This window comes from Sapajus apella, unplaced genomic scaffold (assembly GCF_009761245.1).
Source record: "Sapajus apella isolate SASKATOON/1434 unplaced genomic scaffold, GSC_monkey_1.0 scaffold16, whole genome shotgun sequence".
In the NCBI taxonomy this organism is placed as follows: Eukaryota; Metazoa; Chordata; class Mammalia; order Primates; family Cebidae; genus Sapajus; species Sapajus apella.
Window position 1 is genome coordinate 16,015,527 of NW_022436956.1, and position 18,061 is coordinate 16,033,587.

Here is an 18,061-nt window from a genome sequence, read left to right on the forward strand (position 1 = left end):
TGAGAGGAATGTTTCAGCCCGGGAGTTGAAGACCAGCCTGGGCAACACGATGAGACCCCATCTCTACATTTAAAAAAATGTTTCAATTGTCTGGGCATGGTGGCATACAACTATGGTTCCAGCTACTCAGGAGGCTAAGGCAGGAGGATCCCTTGAGCCCAGGGGTTCGAGGCTACAGTGAGCTATGATTGGAATTAATTATGTTAATTATTCATTATGTAATCATAATGCATCATAATTTCATTACATTGCCCAAGCTGGTCTCAAACTCCTGGGCTCAAGTGACCCTCCTGCCTCAGCCTCCCAAAATGCTGGGATACAGGTGTTAGCAACCACGCCCAGCCTCGTGCTATAATTTTTTTTTTTGAGACGAAGTCTTGCTCTGTAGCCAAGGCTGGAATGTGCAGTGGCATGATCTCGGCTCACTGCAACCTCTGCCTCCCAGGTTCAAGCGCTTCTCCTGCCCCACGTTACTGCACTACGGCCTGGGTGACAGAGTGAGACCCTGTCTTTAAATAAAAAAGAAAAAGAGAGTAAAATAAGGATCTTAAGAAAGATTCTTTAATGGTGAGATTTCATGCCCTTTGATTTGTCAAAAGCCATCTCTTGGCATCACTCCAGGGAGAAGGTGCATCCAGAATGTCCTCTAAATCTAACTAGAATTCCAGAATTCTAGGACTCAGACTTCTTCATGCTTCCCATTCCAATTACAAACCTCCATAAGAAAAAAAAAAAGTCATTTATCTCCACTTGAGCACCCTACCACTCATAAATTGGACCCTAGTTTAGTGTGGGTCACTTAAGTCTACATGTGGCACAACTAGGTGTTCCAGGCAGCTGGCAGGCTGATGTCAGTAATTCCCTTCAGTTCCCAAGCCTCAGGCCCAGGACAGAAGGGGGAGAAGCAGTGTGCTGCTTCTTGGGTTGTCCTGCCCCCAGCCCTCAAGAACTTCTAGACACTTGCCTGCTCCAAACCCCCAGTCACCAAACCCATTTGTAGTCCTGGCTGACAGTTCAGCCCCAGTAAGGGTGGCCGGGTGGAAAGAAGAGAAGAAACAAAGGGGAAAGGCAGAGTAAGCCCAGTGAGGTCCCCACCACTCCCATCCTCGGGATGGGGCTCTAGGGTCTTTCCTGCTTCTCACTGTCTTCCATAACCATTAACACACCCCACCCCTGCAGGCACAGCCGGGACTCAGTGAGCCCTGAAGACAGAGGCTGGCATCATTTGGGCAAGAACACACCTATGCAACAGACACACAGCTCTCCAAAAGCATGTGGATCCACCATGAACAAGTGTCATTGATCAGTGCCAAGAACGAGGACTCTGGAGGCAGAAGACCTGGTCTCCAGGCCTGGCTCCTCTTCCATGAGTTGAGGGCCCTTGGGTAGGTTACTTGACCCAAGTCTCAGTTCTCTCATCTGCAAAATGAGTTGTCATGAAGGATGGTGCAGGGTCAGCATAGGACTCCCTTGAGGTAATGAATGTGAAGCCTCTGTGAGATGGAAAGCATGACACAAATATTTCTTAAGCTACACGTTCACTAGCTTGACATGCCTAGGACCTACCATCCCCTGCCACAGACTCCCTACAGACAGACATCTTGCCAAATGCTTTGAAGACCCCCTCAAGGCCCACAGTACCAGGTGGCAGATCCACACACATTTACACATTGCATACTGTATAAATATAGGTTTTATTAATAATGGGTGAAATCCCGCAAATACAACTGGCATCTCTGTGTGATGGGAAGAATCTGTGGCAGAGTGAGAGGAGGTAGACAGGAATGTGTACAGGAATTAGGGGGAAAATGAACCCTAGGGGAGGGGAAATCAGAAGCAGAATGAGCCTGGGCCCATCAGGAAAGCCAGACATGCTCTGAGTGTGTCTGCCACCTGGTGCCCAGGGCAGGCTGTTCTGATGCCCAGGGGCCACCTGCTGATAGGAACAGTGGAGGGACATGGACAGAAGTTTGAATGAGCAGCAGTGGCTGGAGAAGGGGTAGAGGGTGAAGACATCAGCATGAAGCACAAAAGGAGGACCATGGGGTGGCAGTGGCCAAGGCCAACTTATGCCCTTGCTTGTGCTTGTGTTGGGTCCTGAACTCCAGGGATCTAGTGCCCTGTGCCACCCCTGGCTTGGGAGGAGGGAAGACTGGGGGGTAGACACCTCCAGATTCTAGAGACACCCTGGGCAGCACCAGCCTTATCCTTACAGTCTCCAACAAGGGATCCCCAGGAGGAGGTTGGCACTGTCCTCCCCCCAGCACCTGCCACCACCAGCATGCCAGCATCACTCTTCCTCTGCATTGTAGGGGATGGCAAGTGTGTAGGGCTGAGATTGCCTGTTCATATGTATGTGCCTGCCACTCCAGAGAGGGAGGGAGCATCACAAGACCATGCCTGTGTCAGGGGCAGCGAGAAAGGAGGGTTGGGTCTTTCCCCACTCACCCCCCAGAATAAAGTACATTCTGCCAGTTCCAGTGGCATATGGGAGAGAAAACACAGACATTATTGCACAGGTGCCAGCAGGCCCTACCCCCACCAAAGGTGATGGGGATAGGGACGGGGCATCCCACAGCCCCAGGCCTCTCCAATCCCCAGGATTGTGAGTGGTGACCGAGACAGAAAACCCAGCTTCTGTCCTGGCAGATTGTCCAAGTCAGCCAGGATCTAGGGGTAGACTAGGGAGAAGGGGAGGAGGAGGAAGAGACTTCCAGAGTCCTTCCCTGCTCCATTGCATCGTCCATAATGGGACTTCCGGGGACCCCACCAGGGCCCAGCCCTGGAACTCCAAACTTATAGCAGCCCAGTTTACAAACACTTGTGTGGTGGGGCCCCCCAGAGGGGGCCACTTTGGTCAGTTGTAAGTGGGGGCCTGGAGAGCCTGGGGCTCCCAGGCAGACAGCAAAAGAGGGTGCCACGGGCAGGAAGGAGGGAGGAGCCTCCCAGTGGTCTTTGCATGCAGGTGCTAGAGAGAGTAGGGAGGAAGCTACAAACCGCAGCAACATGGGAAGGCTCCTGGACATGGTGGGGAAGGCTGGAGCCCCCTACTCCCAGGGCCCAGGCTGACAGCACAGTCCAACAGCCAGCCTGGGAAGGAGCCAAGGGAGGGGAGGGCAGCCCCTCCAGCAACCAGTGCCCAAGTCTATAAGGTTAAAACAGTCCCAAAGGGCTGGGGCTGGGGGCGTCCTGCTGCGGGGGCTGGGGCACGCCTCTATCTCTCTGACTTGACACGGTAACGGAGCACAAGGTATGCTAGCAGACGCAGGGCTAAGAAGAAGATGCCCAAGACCAGGAAGTCCATGTAGAGCTTGGCATCCTCCACATCCAGCGCTCGGAGGATGCTCTGTGGCTCTCGGAATGGGCAGCGTTCCTCTAAACAAGTCAGGTCTCCTCGCTCCATGCCATAGATGGTCAGGATCACACCCTCAAAGCCATACCTAGGCAGGCAGGGGTGTCAGATAGGACACAGCACACAGGGTCCCTGCTCCCTGAGAAAACTGCCAGAGCCCAGCTGCAATGCTGTCATCACTGGGGTGCAGCCAGGGTGCCCCTGCCCAAAGGATAATGGGGCAGGCAGCAGACTTGGCACAACCCAGGAAGCCCTGGGCATGGCCTCCTGCAGGGAGGATCAGAAGCCGATGGGTAGGGCAGGGGTACTGACCTGACGTAGGAGAGATAGGAGCTCCATTGCAGGTAAGTGGGGATGGTCTTGAAGCTGACAAAGAAGCCGGAGAACAAGAGGACAGGAATGGCGGTAACTGGGCCCACAAAGGTGGCCACCTAGAGGGGAGTGTAGGGGGCCAGGCCATCATAGGGGTGACCAGAACAAGCCCAGGTTTCCCAGAGGCCCACCCTACCCCTTGTACCAGGCCCTGCTTCCTCCCACGAGACCTCATCCCACCTTGGGAATCCCCAACTGCCAGCCCTCCCACCTGTAGGGAGTTGGAAGCAGCTCCGATCAGCAGCCCCAAAGATTGAGCCACCAAGGCGGTGGCAGTCGCCAGGGCTGAGAAGAGCAGGAAGCGGCTGGTCTCAGCGGGCTGGCCCGTCATCCAGTACACAATGCTGCAGTACACCACCGGACACACCACCTGGGGAGCGGGAACGGGCTGGGCAGTGGACTTCAAGCCAGGGGGGGAGCAGCCAAGACCTCCACTCCACCCGAGCCTGGGCCTCTAGAATACCTATTCCCAGGGTGCACATGCCCATCCTGCTGCCACACTCTTGTTCAAGCTGTCACCCCGGAATGACACATGCCCCCTTCCTCCCTGGCCATATGACTCTCATTCATCTTGTCTCATATCTTCTGTTGGGTCCACCCTAGCTGGTTCAGGAACAGCGACTCTTCCCTTCCCTGAGCACCTAAAGTCCTTCCCACATGGACCAGCTTATTCCTTATATTGTTAATTAATTAACTCTCCGTAGGAGAGCTGTTTTGTTTCCCTATGAGCTACTAACTCCTAGAGGGCAGGGACTGAGCTTACTAAGTACAGTCATTCCCTGCTCAAGGGCACCCAACCAAGAGCCAACCGAAGGCCAAGGTCCAGCTTGTGCTCATCTCATTAAGCCAAGCATCCTGTCACGGCGTCCACCCTAAGGAAGGGGCACCTTTTTCTAATTTGCACAGCTGGCCCTATGGATTACTGGTGGCCCTGATGCCTGGAACAGGGTGGTATTGGCAGTAACAACAACCAGCTAACATTTATTAGGCACTTGCTGTGTGCCAAGCACTATTCTAAGTACTTGATATACATTAACTCATTAAATTCTCACAAACAGGTACAGTGGCTCACACTTGTAATCCCAGCACCCTGGGAAGCCAAGGTGGGCCGATCACCTGGGGTCAGGCCTGGCCAACATGGTGAAACCCCGTCTCTACTAAAAATACAAAAATTAGCCCGGCGTGGTGGTAAGCACCTGTAATTCCAGCTACTCGGGAGGCTGAGACATGAGAATTACTTGAACCCAGGAGGTGGAGGTTGCAGTGAGCCGAGATGGTGCCATTGCACTCCAGCCTGGGAGACAGAGCGAAACTCTGTCTCAAAGAAAAACCAAAATTCTCACAAACAATCCTGAGACTTTATAGATGGGGACACTTTAGAAAAGAGAGTGATTTGCCCAAGATCTTGCAGGTAGCAAGTCGTAGTAACAGCCAGACAGCACGCCATTCCCTATCACCTGTAATAAGAGCTACAGAGTCAACTGGGCGTGGTGGCTCACGCATGTAATACCAGCACTTTGGGAGGCTGAGGCAGGTGGATCATGAGGTTAGGAGTTCAAGACGAGCCTGGCCAAGATGGTGAAACCCTGTCTCTACCAAAAATACAAAAATATGCCGGGCATGGTGGTGCGTACCTGTAATCTCAGGTACTCAGGAGGCCGAGACAGGGAATTGCTTAAACCGGGAGGCAGAGGTTGCAGTGAGCCAGGATCGTGCCACTCACTCCAGCCTGGGCAACAGAGCAAAACTCTGTCTCAAAAAAAAAAAAAAAAAAAAAAGAGCTACAGAGTCATTTGTAGTGTTCTTTTCTTTTTTTCTTTTTCTTTTCTTTTTTCTTTTTTTTTTTTTTTTGAGATATGGTCTCTTACTAAGTCATCCAGGCTGGAGTGCAGTGGTGCAATCTGGTGGTTTACTGCAACCTCAGCCTCCTGGGCTCAATCCTGAGACAAGCGGTCCTCCACCTCAACACCCTCCCAACCCCCGCTGCCCCCAGTAGCTGGGACTACAGGTACACACGACACCATGCTTGGCTAATTTTTGTATTTTTAGTAGAGACGGGATTTTGCCATGTTGCCCAGTCTGGTCTCAAATTCCTGAGCTCAAGTGAGCCTCCAGCCTCAAAGTGTTGGGATTACAGGCGTGAGCCACCACGCCCAGCGCTATAAGGTTATTTTCATCATTTTCTATTGTTGTCAGTTGTTTCTACTAAAACATAAAGTCCACGTGGTCAAGACTACATTAGTCTAGTTCACTGCTATATCGCTAGGGCCTGGTACAGGGCCTGGGCTATGACAGGAACTCACCATCTATTTGCTAAGGGAGTAGAACAGCAGAAGAAGGAAAGTGACAAGTTTGAGGGAGGCAAGAAAGCAAGGATGGAAGGAGCAAGACCAGATGGAGGCAGTGGGCAGGTGGGAGGAAGAGGCCCACCTGAAAGGGCACGTCAGCCATGGTCTTGGCCAGGTAATACGCTTTGAGGCTGTACCAGTAGTTGAGGTGCTCCCTCAGGAAGACCGCCATCTCTAAGGGAACTGAGGACACAGGCTGCTTAGGCACAGCCAGCTGACACCCTGGCCCCTGCCCTGAGCCCCAGCACCCACGCCCTTGCCCCATGCCCAGGGCAGCTTAGCTCACAGGTGAGCACAGTTGGCATGAGGGCAGCGAACATGAGGAACAGCATGGAGAAGAAGAGGCAGCCGGTGTTGTTGAAGACCTTGCTGGCATCATCGCCGATATGCAGGTAGAGGAGGCCGATGAGCACGCCGATCACCACGTGGGACATGAACCGTAGGTGAGTCAGGACCTTGGGAGGGGTCATCACCAGGAGAGGCATGTGTCATAGGCCAGGGATAGGCAAGCTACAGAGCAGGGTAGGAATTCGGAGCCGCCCTCACAGGCACAGAGACCCACAGGTGCATTGTGGGGCTGTGAGGGAGGGTTCCCATTCCCATCGCAACTGCTGGGATCCTACAGTCCAAAAGGTCAGGCTTGTGCCAGCCTCCTCTCCCCTAGCCTGATGCCTCACCGTGTCCCTGAGGATGGACAGGAAGGTCCTCTTGAAGAGGATGCAGAACTGTGTGAGGGTGCTGGTGGCAAAGGTGTGGCTTTCAATGGGATCCACTTCCTGTGAAGAAGAAATTGGATTGGGATCAGGTGAGTTCACCCACAGAACACCTACCCCATTCACCAATAGAACACCCAGCTCAGTGAATGAAAAACCTCAGAGCCCTTCCCCAGGGCAGGGGTCCTCCAAGTCTACAGAGAATCTTCCACCATTGAGTTCTATACCTGAAAGCTAGGCTTAGGGGTGTGAATCAGAGCGAGATTCAGACACAAAGAGGGGGCAAACACTTGGGAGGGAGGAGATAGAAAGAAAGTAATGGACACCCATGGTGGCTGGTAATAGATTAGTTACTTCTTTAATCCATCAAAACACATCAACCCTAAGGGTGTAATTCCTTTATGCCACCAATTTCACAGTGATATTACTTAATAATGATGATAATGACAGCAATAACAACAAAAACGAACCCATCTGGTTTTCAGGGGTTATAGTGTTGCATTTAAGGAAGAGAACTAGTACTGGACAGAGGCCTGCTATACCAGCTACAGTGCTAAGAGCTTTATGTGATTATCTAATTAGTCCTCCCAATCACCCTGTGAGGTAAGTATCATCATCTCTAAGTTGGGGAGAAGAGTAAGCCACACTGGCCACCAGGCTGGAGACCATGTTGGTCTTGCTTACCAGATGGGCACTGTGCCAGGACCAAGGACAGCACACTGTAGACGCTCAATAAGAATTTGCTGAATGAATAAATGAATGAGGAAACTGGAGCTCAAGGAGGTAAAGTAAGTGCCTAAGGACACAGTGCTGTTCCTAGTAGGTCAATTCCAAGTCCTAGGTGCTTCCTAGTACCCAATGGTTGCGATACTTCTGGGGAACAGCCTTTTTGGCAGGGTCATTGCTCATGGTCTCCCCTCCGCAGTTACTCCCTCTCTGCCCTCTCCACCCCTACTTACTGGAGGGCAAGGGGGGCAGGGGGCAGGGACCTCATTCTTCTCAGGGCTGCTCTTCTTCTCAGCCATAGTGCACAGCCCATTCTGCACAGCCCTGAACAGCATGGGGTTCAGATCTCCATACTCGCCAGAGGCCACCTCAATAACTGGGGACACAGAGCAGAGAGCACACTTAAGATTCATCCTCACTTCCCAAGGGCAAGTCAGTCCTGCCTTGGGTGTGTGGGGAAGGCAGGCGGTGGTGAGATCTCTGCCCCTACAAGGCCTGAGTGCAGGACCAGAGCCCCCAGGTTTGGCCCACTGCTGTTTCCCAGCTCCTACCAACAGACCCCCACTCACTGAAGTCAGCCGGGTTGTGGTAGGTGGGGCAGTGCAAGCCGAGTCCCTTTAGATAGGGGATCAGGTTTGTGACCATGCCTTTGAAGATGCACTGACCTTGGCTCAGGATGTAGAGCTACAGCAGAAAGAGAAGGGTAAGGAGGGAACAGCAGGCCAGGCACCCCTACTGACCCCCTTCCATCCCTCCATCTCAGGCCAATCCTCCCTGATGCCTGGAGACACTCACCTTGTCAAACATCTCAAAGAGCTTGGCACTGGGCTGGTGGATGGTGCAGATGATGGTACGGCCCCCCTGTGCCAGGGACTTCATAAGGGACACCACTTGAAAACAAGAGGCACTGTCCAGACCGCTGTCCAGAGAGAGGCCACCAGGGGGCCATGTGAGGTGGGTGAGGCCAAAAGAAGGCAGTGTCTGGGGTGGGGCAGCTGCTGTGAAGGGGATGAAGCTGGCAGGAAGAGGGTACTCTGGCCACATCTGTATCCTTTATGGTTCAGGCACTTGGAGGTATACCCAGAAGCCCAAAGCACCGTTCAGTTTAATAAGCATATATTGAGCACCTGTTGTATGCCAGGCACTGGGATTACAATGATGCATAAATAAAACACAGACTCTGGTCTGGAGGGAGAGAAAGACAAGCACATGGCTGATTTTGGGTAATGTGGAAAGTGCTGTAGCAACCCTGGGTGAAAGAGGGGGCGGATTCAGCTCAGCAGTAGCAGGTGTTGGAGGGTAATCAGTGAAGGTTCCTGAGTGAGCCCAGGAGTAAGAGCTAAGCAGGTGAAGGGGAGAGGGGAGGCACAGTGGCGAAGGGCATTCCAGCAGAAGACACAGCATGGGCAAAGCTTAGAGGCATGAAACACATGGCTTGACCAGGGAATTATAAGCAACTCAGTATTATTAGAGCATAAAGTACATGACATGAGGCTGGAGAAGTAGGTTCAGACAAGGCCCTTGTAAGTCACCTGACTTTATTTTGAGGCCAAGTGGGAAACACCGCATTTTTTTAAGGAGGGGAGTAAGCACTGCAGACTTGTCTTTAGAAAGTTCACTTTGGCTGCAGTTTGGAGGAAGGATTGGCTGGGAGACAATGGAGATGAGGAGATAAGAATCTCTTGATGTCCTGAACTTAACATCAACATTAAGGATGGGGCAGGGTAAATCTGAGAGATATCAAAAGGAGGCAGAATCAACAGGACTTGGTGACAGATGGCTGAGGGTGACAGGAGAGGGAGGTGTCAATCAAGGAGGACATTTAGATCTCTGCCCAGGTGAAGGATGGGGGTGCTCACAGCAACAGGATTGGCAAGGAAGGAGATGAGGAAGAAGCCCTTATCTTGGCCCCAGGAGGCTGCAAACAGAGGCTCTGGCTCATGGATTAGACGCAGCCTCCAGCCCTGGCTCAGGGCCCAGGGGAGAGGGGTATCCTGATGGAAAAGGGTGGAGGGAACTACCTGGTGGGCTCATCAAAGAACATGACAGGCGGGTTGTTGACCAGCTCCAGGGCGATGGCCAGGCGCTTCCTCTGCCCACCGGAGAGCAGGGCTGTCCTCGTGTGGGAGCAGGACATCAGGCCCAGTGCCGTCAGGATCTCTGTCACCTGGCCCCACCCCACCCACCCCAGATCAGCTTCGAAGTCTCTGCTTCCCCCAGGCAGCGCCCCAGCTTCGAAAAACATCTCCCTTAAGTTCACTGCTCTGGCCTAGGCCACCACTCTCCCACTCCCAGCTCGGGACGTCGAGCTCAGCAGCACCACAAAAGGCAGTTGTCCCATTGCCTCCCTTCTCCACTCACCAGCTCCTTCTTCACCTCCTGCTTCTCGCTCAGCTTCAGGTTAGCAGAGACCTGGGGCCCAGAGAGTAGGCGAGAAAGGTGTGTGTGGGAGGGAGCTCTGCCTTGACCTCTCTGCCAATGGGGAAGGTGGGGACAGCAGACAGAGGGTTGCTGGGAGGAGGGGTGACTATCCAGCCCTCACCATCATGGCTTCCAACACTGTGAGGTGCGGCAGCAGCATGTCATCTTGCATGATGTAGCAGGACATCTTGCGGAAGGTCCTCAGCTCCCGCAGCCTCCCATTAACCAGGATCTGCCCCTTCATTCCACACTCCCTGCAGGGATGTGGGTTGAGGATGGAGGTCAATGTCACTTCAGAATACCTTCTGTGTTCCCCAAGGGATACTTCTTCCTGAGTCCTGCCCCCACTCAACCCCAGTCTCATCCTTACCTGTATCCTGCCAAGATGTTCATGAACGTGGACTTGCCAGCCCCTGAGGGGCCCATGATGCCAATCAGCTCCCGGCGGCAGAATTTACCTGAGAGGCACTTGAGAAGGGTCTTATAACCTGCAGTGAAGGAGGGAGGGGTTTTTGGTCAGGCTGCGGTGAACAGAGGTACCGCCATAACTCTTAGGAGCAGCCATGGCTATTAGTGAAATAGGTAGTCCCTACTCAGTGTGACTGGGTTAGGATGGAGGAACAACCCTCATAGCCCTGGCAGTAACCTGTCCCTCTCATCCCGTCCCCCTACAAACGACCACAACTAATATCAAAGTATCAGAGGCAACAGTCCTCTTCTGAAGATTGTGGGAAAATCCACAAGTCTCATGGATGGGCGTGGAGAGGGGATCAAAGCTATAGAAGACCCTAGTCCTCTTCTGTGATCATAGCGGCCGCTGCCACACCCCCTCCAGGAAAACTTTCCCACCACTACATCTCGAGTTGGCTGCCAATCCCCTGTGTTTCCATAGCACCTCTCCTATGCCAGCAGGTTTGTTACTTGATGTGCCTGTCACTTGCCCCGCTCTCCCAGCCTCTTAGTCAGTGAGCTCCTTGGGGGCAGTGTCTCACTCATCGTGGTAATCTCAACAGACTGTCTGGCCTGTAATAGACGTTCAGTAAGTGTCTGTTTCATGAGTGTGAATTCTCCCTCATTCAGAAAAAGCCTTCTTCTTTGTGCTCTCTCTGCCCACCAGGCTTGTGTCTCTAGCCCCTAACATGGCCCAGTAAAATCTCACCTTTCATTCAATCATTGGAAGGCAGCATATGCATTTAGAGCATGGTTTGGAGTCAGGTGGATCTGGGTTCAAATTCTGGCTCCACACTTACCAGTTGTGTGACCTCAGGCAAGTTGCTTAACCTCTCTGAGCTCCAGGTCCCTCATCTGTAAAATGAGGATGATAGTACCTATCTCATAGGGTTGTTGTAAAGATTCAATGAGATAATATATGTAAAACATGTGACACAGTGCTTGGCACATAGAATGCATTAAACAGTGACATTTTACTGTTAATTCCACTTGACAAATGCTTATTGATATCTACTATATACCAAGCTCTGTACCAAACACTGGACAAAAATTGAGGAAGACAGTTTTTGTATCCGAGAAGGTCATAGTCTAAATAAGACAGACAAACAAAAAATGAAGAAAAGTAAAATTAGGGTTATAACAGAAGTACAAAAAAATATGCTGTGAGAATGCAAAAAAAAAATGGAATTGATGTAGGCCAGGGGGCAAGGGGAAAATCAAGGCTGGCCTCTTGGAAGAGGTGGCATTTGAGCTAAGTCTTGAAGGACGAGCAGGATTCCAAAAGGCAAAGGGAAAGCAGAGGACCTCCAGGCTCTGCAATGTAAAATTATGTGTATATACACTCACAATCCAAGGAACAGAGGACAGAGCCTACATGGAGTGACCTGGTGAGATGTGGAAGTAGAGGGGAAGGATGAAGCCATTGAGGAGGGCCTTGCCTGTGATGCTGGCAGACCTGCCTCATAGGTGAGGAGATGCCAATCCCTCACCAGCACCTTCTCACTGCCACCCCCTCTAACCCCTACAGAGCCCAAGTCCCTCCCCACTCCACCTCCTTAGTGTCCTTGGTGGAGACAGTGAAGGGATGGCATCCCTCCTTTCATGACACCCAGGACTGTGTTCTGGGCCATGCTGTCCCTCTCGACGCTTCCTGTCAGAAGGGGTAGCAGCTGCTGCCCACTGCCAGGTCCGGGTCACAGCAACTGCCTGGATGGAACCCATGAAGCAAAGCTTCAGCTATTCTCTAACAACACGGGTGAGGCAACTGGGGCCCAGAGACATCTAGTGACTCACCCAGGGTCACACAGCAAGCTCTTTCCTGGGAGAGGGAAGCCATGGGCTCCAGCCCTCTGCCTCAGTCCTCCTCTCCATCAATCAGACATTTAGTGGCGCACTCCAGCATATGCCTTTCAGAGCCACTCACAGGAAATGATCTCTTGCAGGAGAAGAAATTGGCAACAACGAACCTTCCTCTCAATTAATTACAGTAGCTGGTTGAACACTGATGCCTAACACAAAAATCACCTTACATTTGCCTCTCACAGATATCGTCTCAGCTGAGTTTCATACAAGCCTGTGTATTCTTATCATCCCTGTTTACAGATGAGAAAAGTGAGGCCAAGAGCGGGTAAGCAGCCTGCCCAAGGTCACATAGCTTATAAGTGACTAGGAACCCATGTTTCCCTCTGTCCCACAACTGCTCAGCACAGAAGAGGCCAGCCAGACCCTTGGGCTGGAGAGACACTGGTATTCTAGCTCTGCTGCCGTCAGTAACTCTCTTTGCAATTTTGTCAAGTCACTTATCTTTAAGGCCTCTGACTCCTCATCTATAAAAGAATAGTAATATCTACTCCCAAGGACTTAATAGGGTTATTAAGAATATTAAGTGAGATTATTAATAATAATTTTTAAAAGGAAGCTGTTTTGAAAAAATAAGAAATGCTATATATCATTAGGGGAGACTGGTAACAAATCCTTACTTGGGAAAGGCAGAACGCTCCCTCTCTCCATCCCCTTGCTTTCTTTCCTTTCTGTCTAACCCTAATTGCTTTCTGTCCTCTAGAGAAGGGGAGAGGGATCCAATGGAAAAGAGAAGTCATCAAGGGGAAGGCAGGGGGCAGAGAAAGGGACAAGGAATGAAAGGAATGGCAAAAGGGCTAGTAGAGCAGAATGGGGCTGGCAAGGTCAAAAGGAGGGAAGGGCCAGGTGAGGGGTATCAGTCTGCAGCTGGCACATGGAAGCAGCTGGAGAGCTGGCCCATCTAGAGGGATTTTTTAAAAAATCTTTGTTTCTTCTTAAAATTATGAGGAAATGAGAGGACTAAGGAAATAACAACTGCCTCATCATTTTGCCCAGAGCTGGCCTCAGGACTGAGAGAGGCTGCTTAGGGACAGGGTGCACTGGGCAGGAAGCCCAGATGCCTCAGTTTCCATTGGCTCGGCCAGGTGACCTTTTGGTCACTCATAGGAGTGAGGGTGGAGAGTGCAGAGACAGATCATGCCCAGCTCTGCTCTGAAGCACCCCAAACCTATTTGTTAAACCTCAGAGAACAATGTCCCAGCCCCACCCCTGGCCCACACCCAGGCTCTGGGAAACAGCCTGAGCTTCCCTATTGTCAGATAAAGCTGCTCAGGGTAGGGGCTGCTGGGGCTGGTTAGGGTTCAGGGCAACCTGTCTTCATGGGCAGGAAAGGGGAGGCGATGGGAATGCTGTACAGGGAAAAGAGGGAAAAGAACAATGTGTGGAGAGCTGGGAAGCCAGGCTTCTGGTCCCAGCTCTGCCATTTACTAGCTGTGTGACGTTGGTCAAGTTACTCAACTTCTCTGGGCCTCAGTTTCCTTATTAGTAACATGGAGATGACATCTATCCTGCCAAACCGCCACCCTCCCTGCTTCTGAGCACTGTGGTAAGAATGGAATAAGATGACAGGAATGAGAACATCTTTATATTAGGTCCAAGGGTATTGCTCAACCTTGCAGGCACAGCCCCCTACTTTTTCATACCAGCCCTCACAGGTAGGAATCCTCCATAAACAAAAGAAGGAAAACTCATCAAGGACCACTCAAGGACCAGAGGCCAGGGGATCTCTTCAGAAGAAAAAGGTTCAATAACCAATGTATCAAGTATCCCACGTGCTCACAGGTGCCGGGGAGCGTAGATCCTGATACCCCAACAGTGCACAGTGGGCAAGGGGCTGGGACCCAGATTTTAGTGTTTCCAAAGAGCCCACTGGTGCAGGACTTGCCGAACATGGAACACCCAGGCCTCATGCTGCTGGAGAGGCAACTCAGAGAGGGCCCAGGGACTCCCCACCAGGCTGTTCCCTACCCCTTTTGCGCCAGCAGGGCCCCTCCCGCACGGAATAGGACAGCTCCACGAACTCGATGTCCACGGCTGAGCGCTTGGGTAGGTGGGAGAAGCGCTGGGCTTCAGTGATGTGGTTCTCCACCTTCTTCAGGTGCGTGGTCAGCACAGGGGGGTCCGCTCCGTCCTCCAGCGTCACGGTCATGGCCACAGCCCCCGGCCCTAGTCCACAGCCCACGGCCTCCAGCGCCTTCTCCGCCATCACGCTGCCGGCCTGCAGGGAGAGGGCCTGCTCAGTTTGGGGGCAGATCACTGAGCCCCGCTCAAAGCTCCCTGGCGTTCTAATGCTTCCCCGCCCCCACTCCCCACCTGCTTCTCCGGGCAGATCTGAGACTTAGGCCCGCACTCTGCCCCCGCCCCCCACTCCCTGCACGGCGATGCTCCGTCCCAGGCAGTCCAGCACCAGCTTGGCCCCAGCCCGTCCCCTGGAAGCTCTCACTGGCTTCTTCCTCCCCGCGGCTTCTTTAATCTCCTTATCCCGCAGGCCAGCGGCCCCTGGGGACTGGAGGGATAGGGGGCGGGGAGAAGGGGCAGCCGGCGGAGGCTGCCCGCTAGGAGGTCAGTGTAGCAGGGTGAGTGCAGGGCGGACCAGGGGAAGGCAGAGCGGAGGAGACATCAGGCCTGCAGCTGCGTCCCATTCTCCATCCTTCCGCGCGACCCCCAGACCGGCCCCTCCCGCCGGCGCCCCCCGGCCCGTGTGCCCCGGGCTGTCCCCAAATCCAGGCGCACCACCCAGACTCAAAACTAAGCGCCCCACGGCGGCTCAAGCCCCGGCCCCATCTCCAGCATGCCTAGTCACCTTGACGCGCCCCCGGGCCGGTGCAGGGCCGGGATGCTCAGCGCTGCCACGGGCCGGGGACTGAGAGCCAAGGCTCGCCTTACCTGCCTCGGGCTGCGGCACCCGCGTCCCGGCTCCCGGTCCCGGCGGCACGGGCCGGGGCGGGGCCGGGGCGGGGCAGGCGACGGAGGAGGGCCGGACCTTGGGTCGGAGGAGATAGCAAGGATGGGGAGGGCCGATTGGGGTCGCGCCCTGACTCCGCTGGGCTGCGCACAATAGCTTCCCAGAGCCGGGTCCCGGACGCTGTGTCCTCCGAGCCCGGGGGGCGACTGCGCTTTCCTCCCAGCTACTGCTCGCCGGTCCCGCCGCTCTTAAAGGGCCCGAGCCTCCTGGCAGTCCGCGGGGGGCGAGGACGGCGAAGGAGAGAGCAGCGCCTGCAACGTGGGGGCCCGAGGAGGTGCAGGGGTGAACTCAGGACTGGGAATGGACGACAAAGGGCCAACTTGGAGGCAGTGAGGAAAGGAGAGCTGGAGTCACTCCGTGGGGACAAGTCCTTGGAAGACAGATTAGGCAATGGTGTTGGGGTGGGGGAAGTGGGGTGCAGATTCCGTCTCTCTCAAGGGATTGTAAAGGTGTCAGTCTCTTCACACACAATCCCAGCCCTGCAACAGTTTTCCTCAGTTCCAGCCCATGAGCGCAGGCTTCCCTCCAGAAATCCCCAAACTAGGTACAAAGGCTTTCAAAAAAGCATGAGCCTTGGGACATTGGAACATCCCCCCCTCCCGATTCACACTTTCCCTGAGTTAGGGCACTAGTAAAGAAGGGAAAATGGCAGCAGCTTTGAGGGAGTTTGCAGCAGTTCCAGCGTTAAACTGGAACCCGGAGCTCAGCCTGCTCCGACTGTAGAGTCGCCTAGCCAGATCCAGGCCTTCAAGACAGGCATATGCCATATCCTGGAGGGACCTGGGTGCCAGGGCATGCACAGGGCTCGCAGACAGTGCCCCGGGCATCTCACGCACCTGCACATTCTCTCCCTTGCCCCCAAAGCCTTCAAATGTAGATCCCCGAACACACTTGGGACTTTCCCCTGCTCTCGCCTTTCTCAGCCAATTCCTCTTGGCCCCTGCCTGTCCCAGCCGCTATGTCTTCAAGGGGTAAGTTAGCTAGCCAAGACACGTGACCTGAGCTTTTAAGTTCCCACCTGTCACACAGCTAAGACTAAGGGAGGGGAGGCTCTGAGGCTGCTGGTGCAGCTGCCACCGAGGAGGCTTCTCCTTACTGCAGCAGTTGATGAGTTACTAGCAGTCAAACCTCTCCCCTGCTGGCCCCCCTCCCAACCGCCTCTCCACAGTCCTAAAAGCTGACAGCCCCTGGAGGATATCTCTAGGCCCCCGCCCTGTAACTGTGAGGTTTATGTGGGGTTTGGATCCAGTTTTTCCTATCCTATCTTCCCCAACTCCATGCCCCACATCACCACCATTCCTCAGGGCCAACCTCCTGTTCTCCGGATGGACCCTCCATTCTCCAAATCAGCCTCCCATCACCTAATATAGACCTTCCCATCCCCCCAACAGTTGCATTTATTAACTACGTTATACCAGGCATTATCTCATTTAATCTTCACATTATCCCTATGAGACAGGTTTTACAAGCCTCCTTTAGAGATAAAAAGTGAGGCATAGGGAGGTGAAGCAATATGCCCAAGGGAAAAAGTCTAGTTGGTGGCAGAGCAGGGCTTGAACCTCAAAGTCCCTGCTATTGCCCACCCTGCTGATTGGGCCCCTCAGAACCTTATTCCCAATCTCCCCCTGTTTTCTAGACAGGCTCTTCATCCTCCTGAGATAACTTCCATGTCTTAATGCCTTCCAGCTTTACTCTTTGACATACAACTTTTTTCCCTTTTTTCTTTTTTCTTTTCTTTCTCTCTCCCTCTCTCTCTTTTTTTTTTTTCGGGAAATATTGTCTTGTTCTGTCGCCCACGCTGGAGTGCAGTGGCAAGGTCTTGGTTCGCTGCAACCTCTGCCTCCCAGGGTCAAGTGATTCTCCTGCCTCAGCCTCCTGAGTAGCTGGGACTGCAGGCACACACCACCACACTCAGCTAATTTTTGTATTTTTTTATAGAGATGGGGTTTCACCATATTGGCCAGGCTGGTCTCAAACTCCTGACCTCAAATGATCTGCCCACCTTGGCCTCCCAAAGTGCTGGGATTACAGGCATGAACCACTGCAGCTGACAGATTACGATTTTTTATTCTCAAGAAAACACTATAGGCCAGGCATGGTGGCTTATGCCTGTAATCCCAGCACTTTGGGAGGCTGAGGCGGGTTGATCACTTGAGGTCAGGAGTTTGAGACCAGCCTGGCCAACATGGCGAGACCCCATCTCTACTAATATTACAAAAATTAGCCAGGCATGGTGGCTCATGCCTGTAATACTTTGGAGGCTAAGGCACGAGAATCAATTGAACCCAGGAGGCAGAGATTGCAGTGAGCCAAGATCATGCTACTGCACTGCAGCCTGGGTGACACAGCAAGAGTCTGTCTCAAAAAATAAAATTAAGGCCAGGCATAGTGGCTCATGCCTGTATTCCCGGCACTTTGGGAGGCTGAGGTGGGCAGATCACCTGAGGTTGGGAATTTGACACCAGCCTGACCAATATGGAAAACGCTCTCCTCTACTAAAAATACAAAATTAGCTAGGCATGGTGGCACATGCCTGTAATCCCATCTACTCAGAGTCTGAGGCAGAAGAATCGCTTGAACCCAGGAGGTGGATGTTGTGGTAAGCTGAGACTGGGCCGCTGCACTGCAGCCTGGGTGACAGAGCAAAACTCTGTCTCAAAAAAAAAAAAAAAAAAAAAAATTAAATAAATAAGCCAGATGTGGTGGCGGGTGCCTGTAGTCCCAGCTACTCAGGGGGCTGAGGCAGGAGGATCATTTGAGCCTGGAATGTTAAGGCTGCAGTAAGCCATAATCATGCCACTGCACAGACCATACATTCTTACTCCCCAGGTCACACCATGGTTTAGGCTCATTT

At 53.0% G+C, this 18,061-nt stretch overlaps 1 protein-coding gene across 2 annotated transcripts; it reads right to left on the reverse strand.

Moving 5' to 3' along the window:
* Positions 1–1,675: 1,675 nt before the first annotated feature.
* On the reverse strand, positions 1,676–16,943 carry ABCG4 (ATP binding cassette subfamily G member 4). Of its 2 annotated transcripts, none has more exons than XM_032285230.1 (15): positions 15,129–16,943; positions 14,211–14,460; positions 10,303–10,420; positions 10,054–10,186; positions 9,873–9,923; positions 9,533–9,678; positions 8,307–8,430; positions 8,081–8,195; positions 7,745–7,887; positions 6,750–6,848; positions 6,359–6,527; positions 6,155–6,255; positions 3,936–4,094; positions 3,665–3,783; positions 1,676–3,440 (listed from the first exon to the last, which is right to left on the reverse strand). In XM_032285230.1, exons 2-15 carry the CDS (start codon positions 14,446–14,448, stop codon positions 3,215–3,217), a joined length of 1,941 nt encoding a protein of 646 aa, XP_032141121.1. In that variant the 5' UTR covers positions 14,449–14,460; positions 15,129–16,943; the 3' UTR covers positions 1,676–3,214. The 2 variants fall into 2 exon arrangements, with proteins under 2 accessions (XP_032141121.1, XP_032141122.1); XM_032285231.1 differs by lacking the exon at positions 15,129–16,943 and adding an exon at positions 11,183–11,237 and having other exon boundaries at positions 14,211–14,290.
* Positions 16,944–18,061: the final 1,118 nt, after the last annotated feature.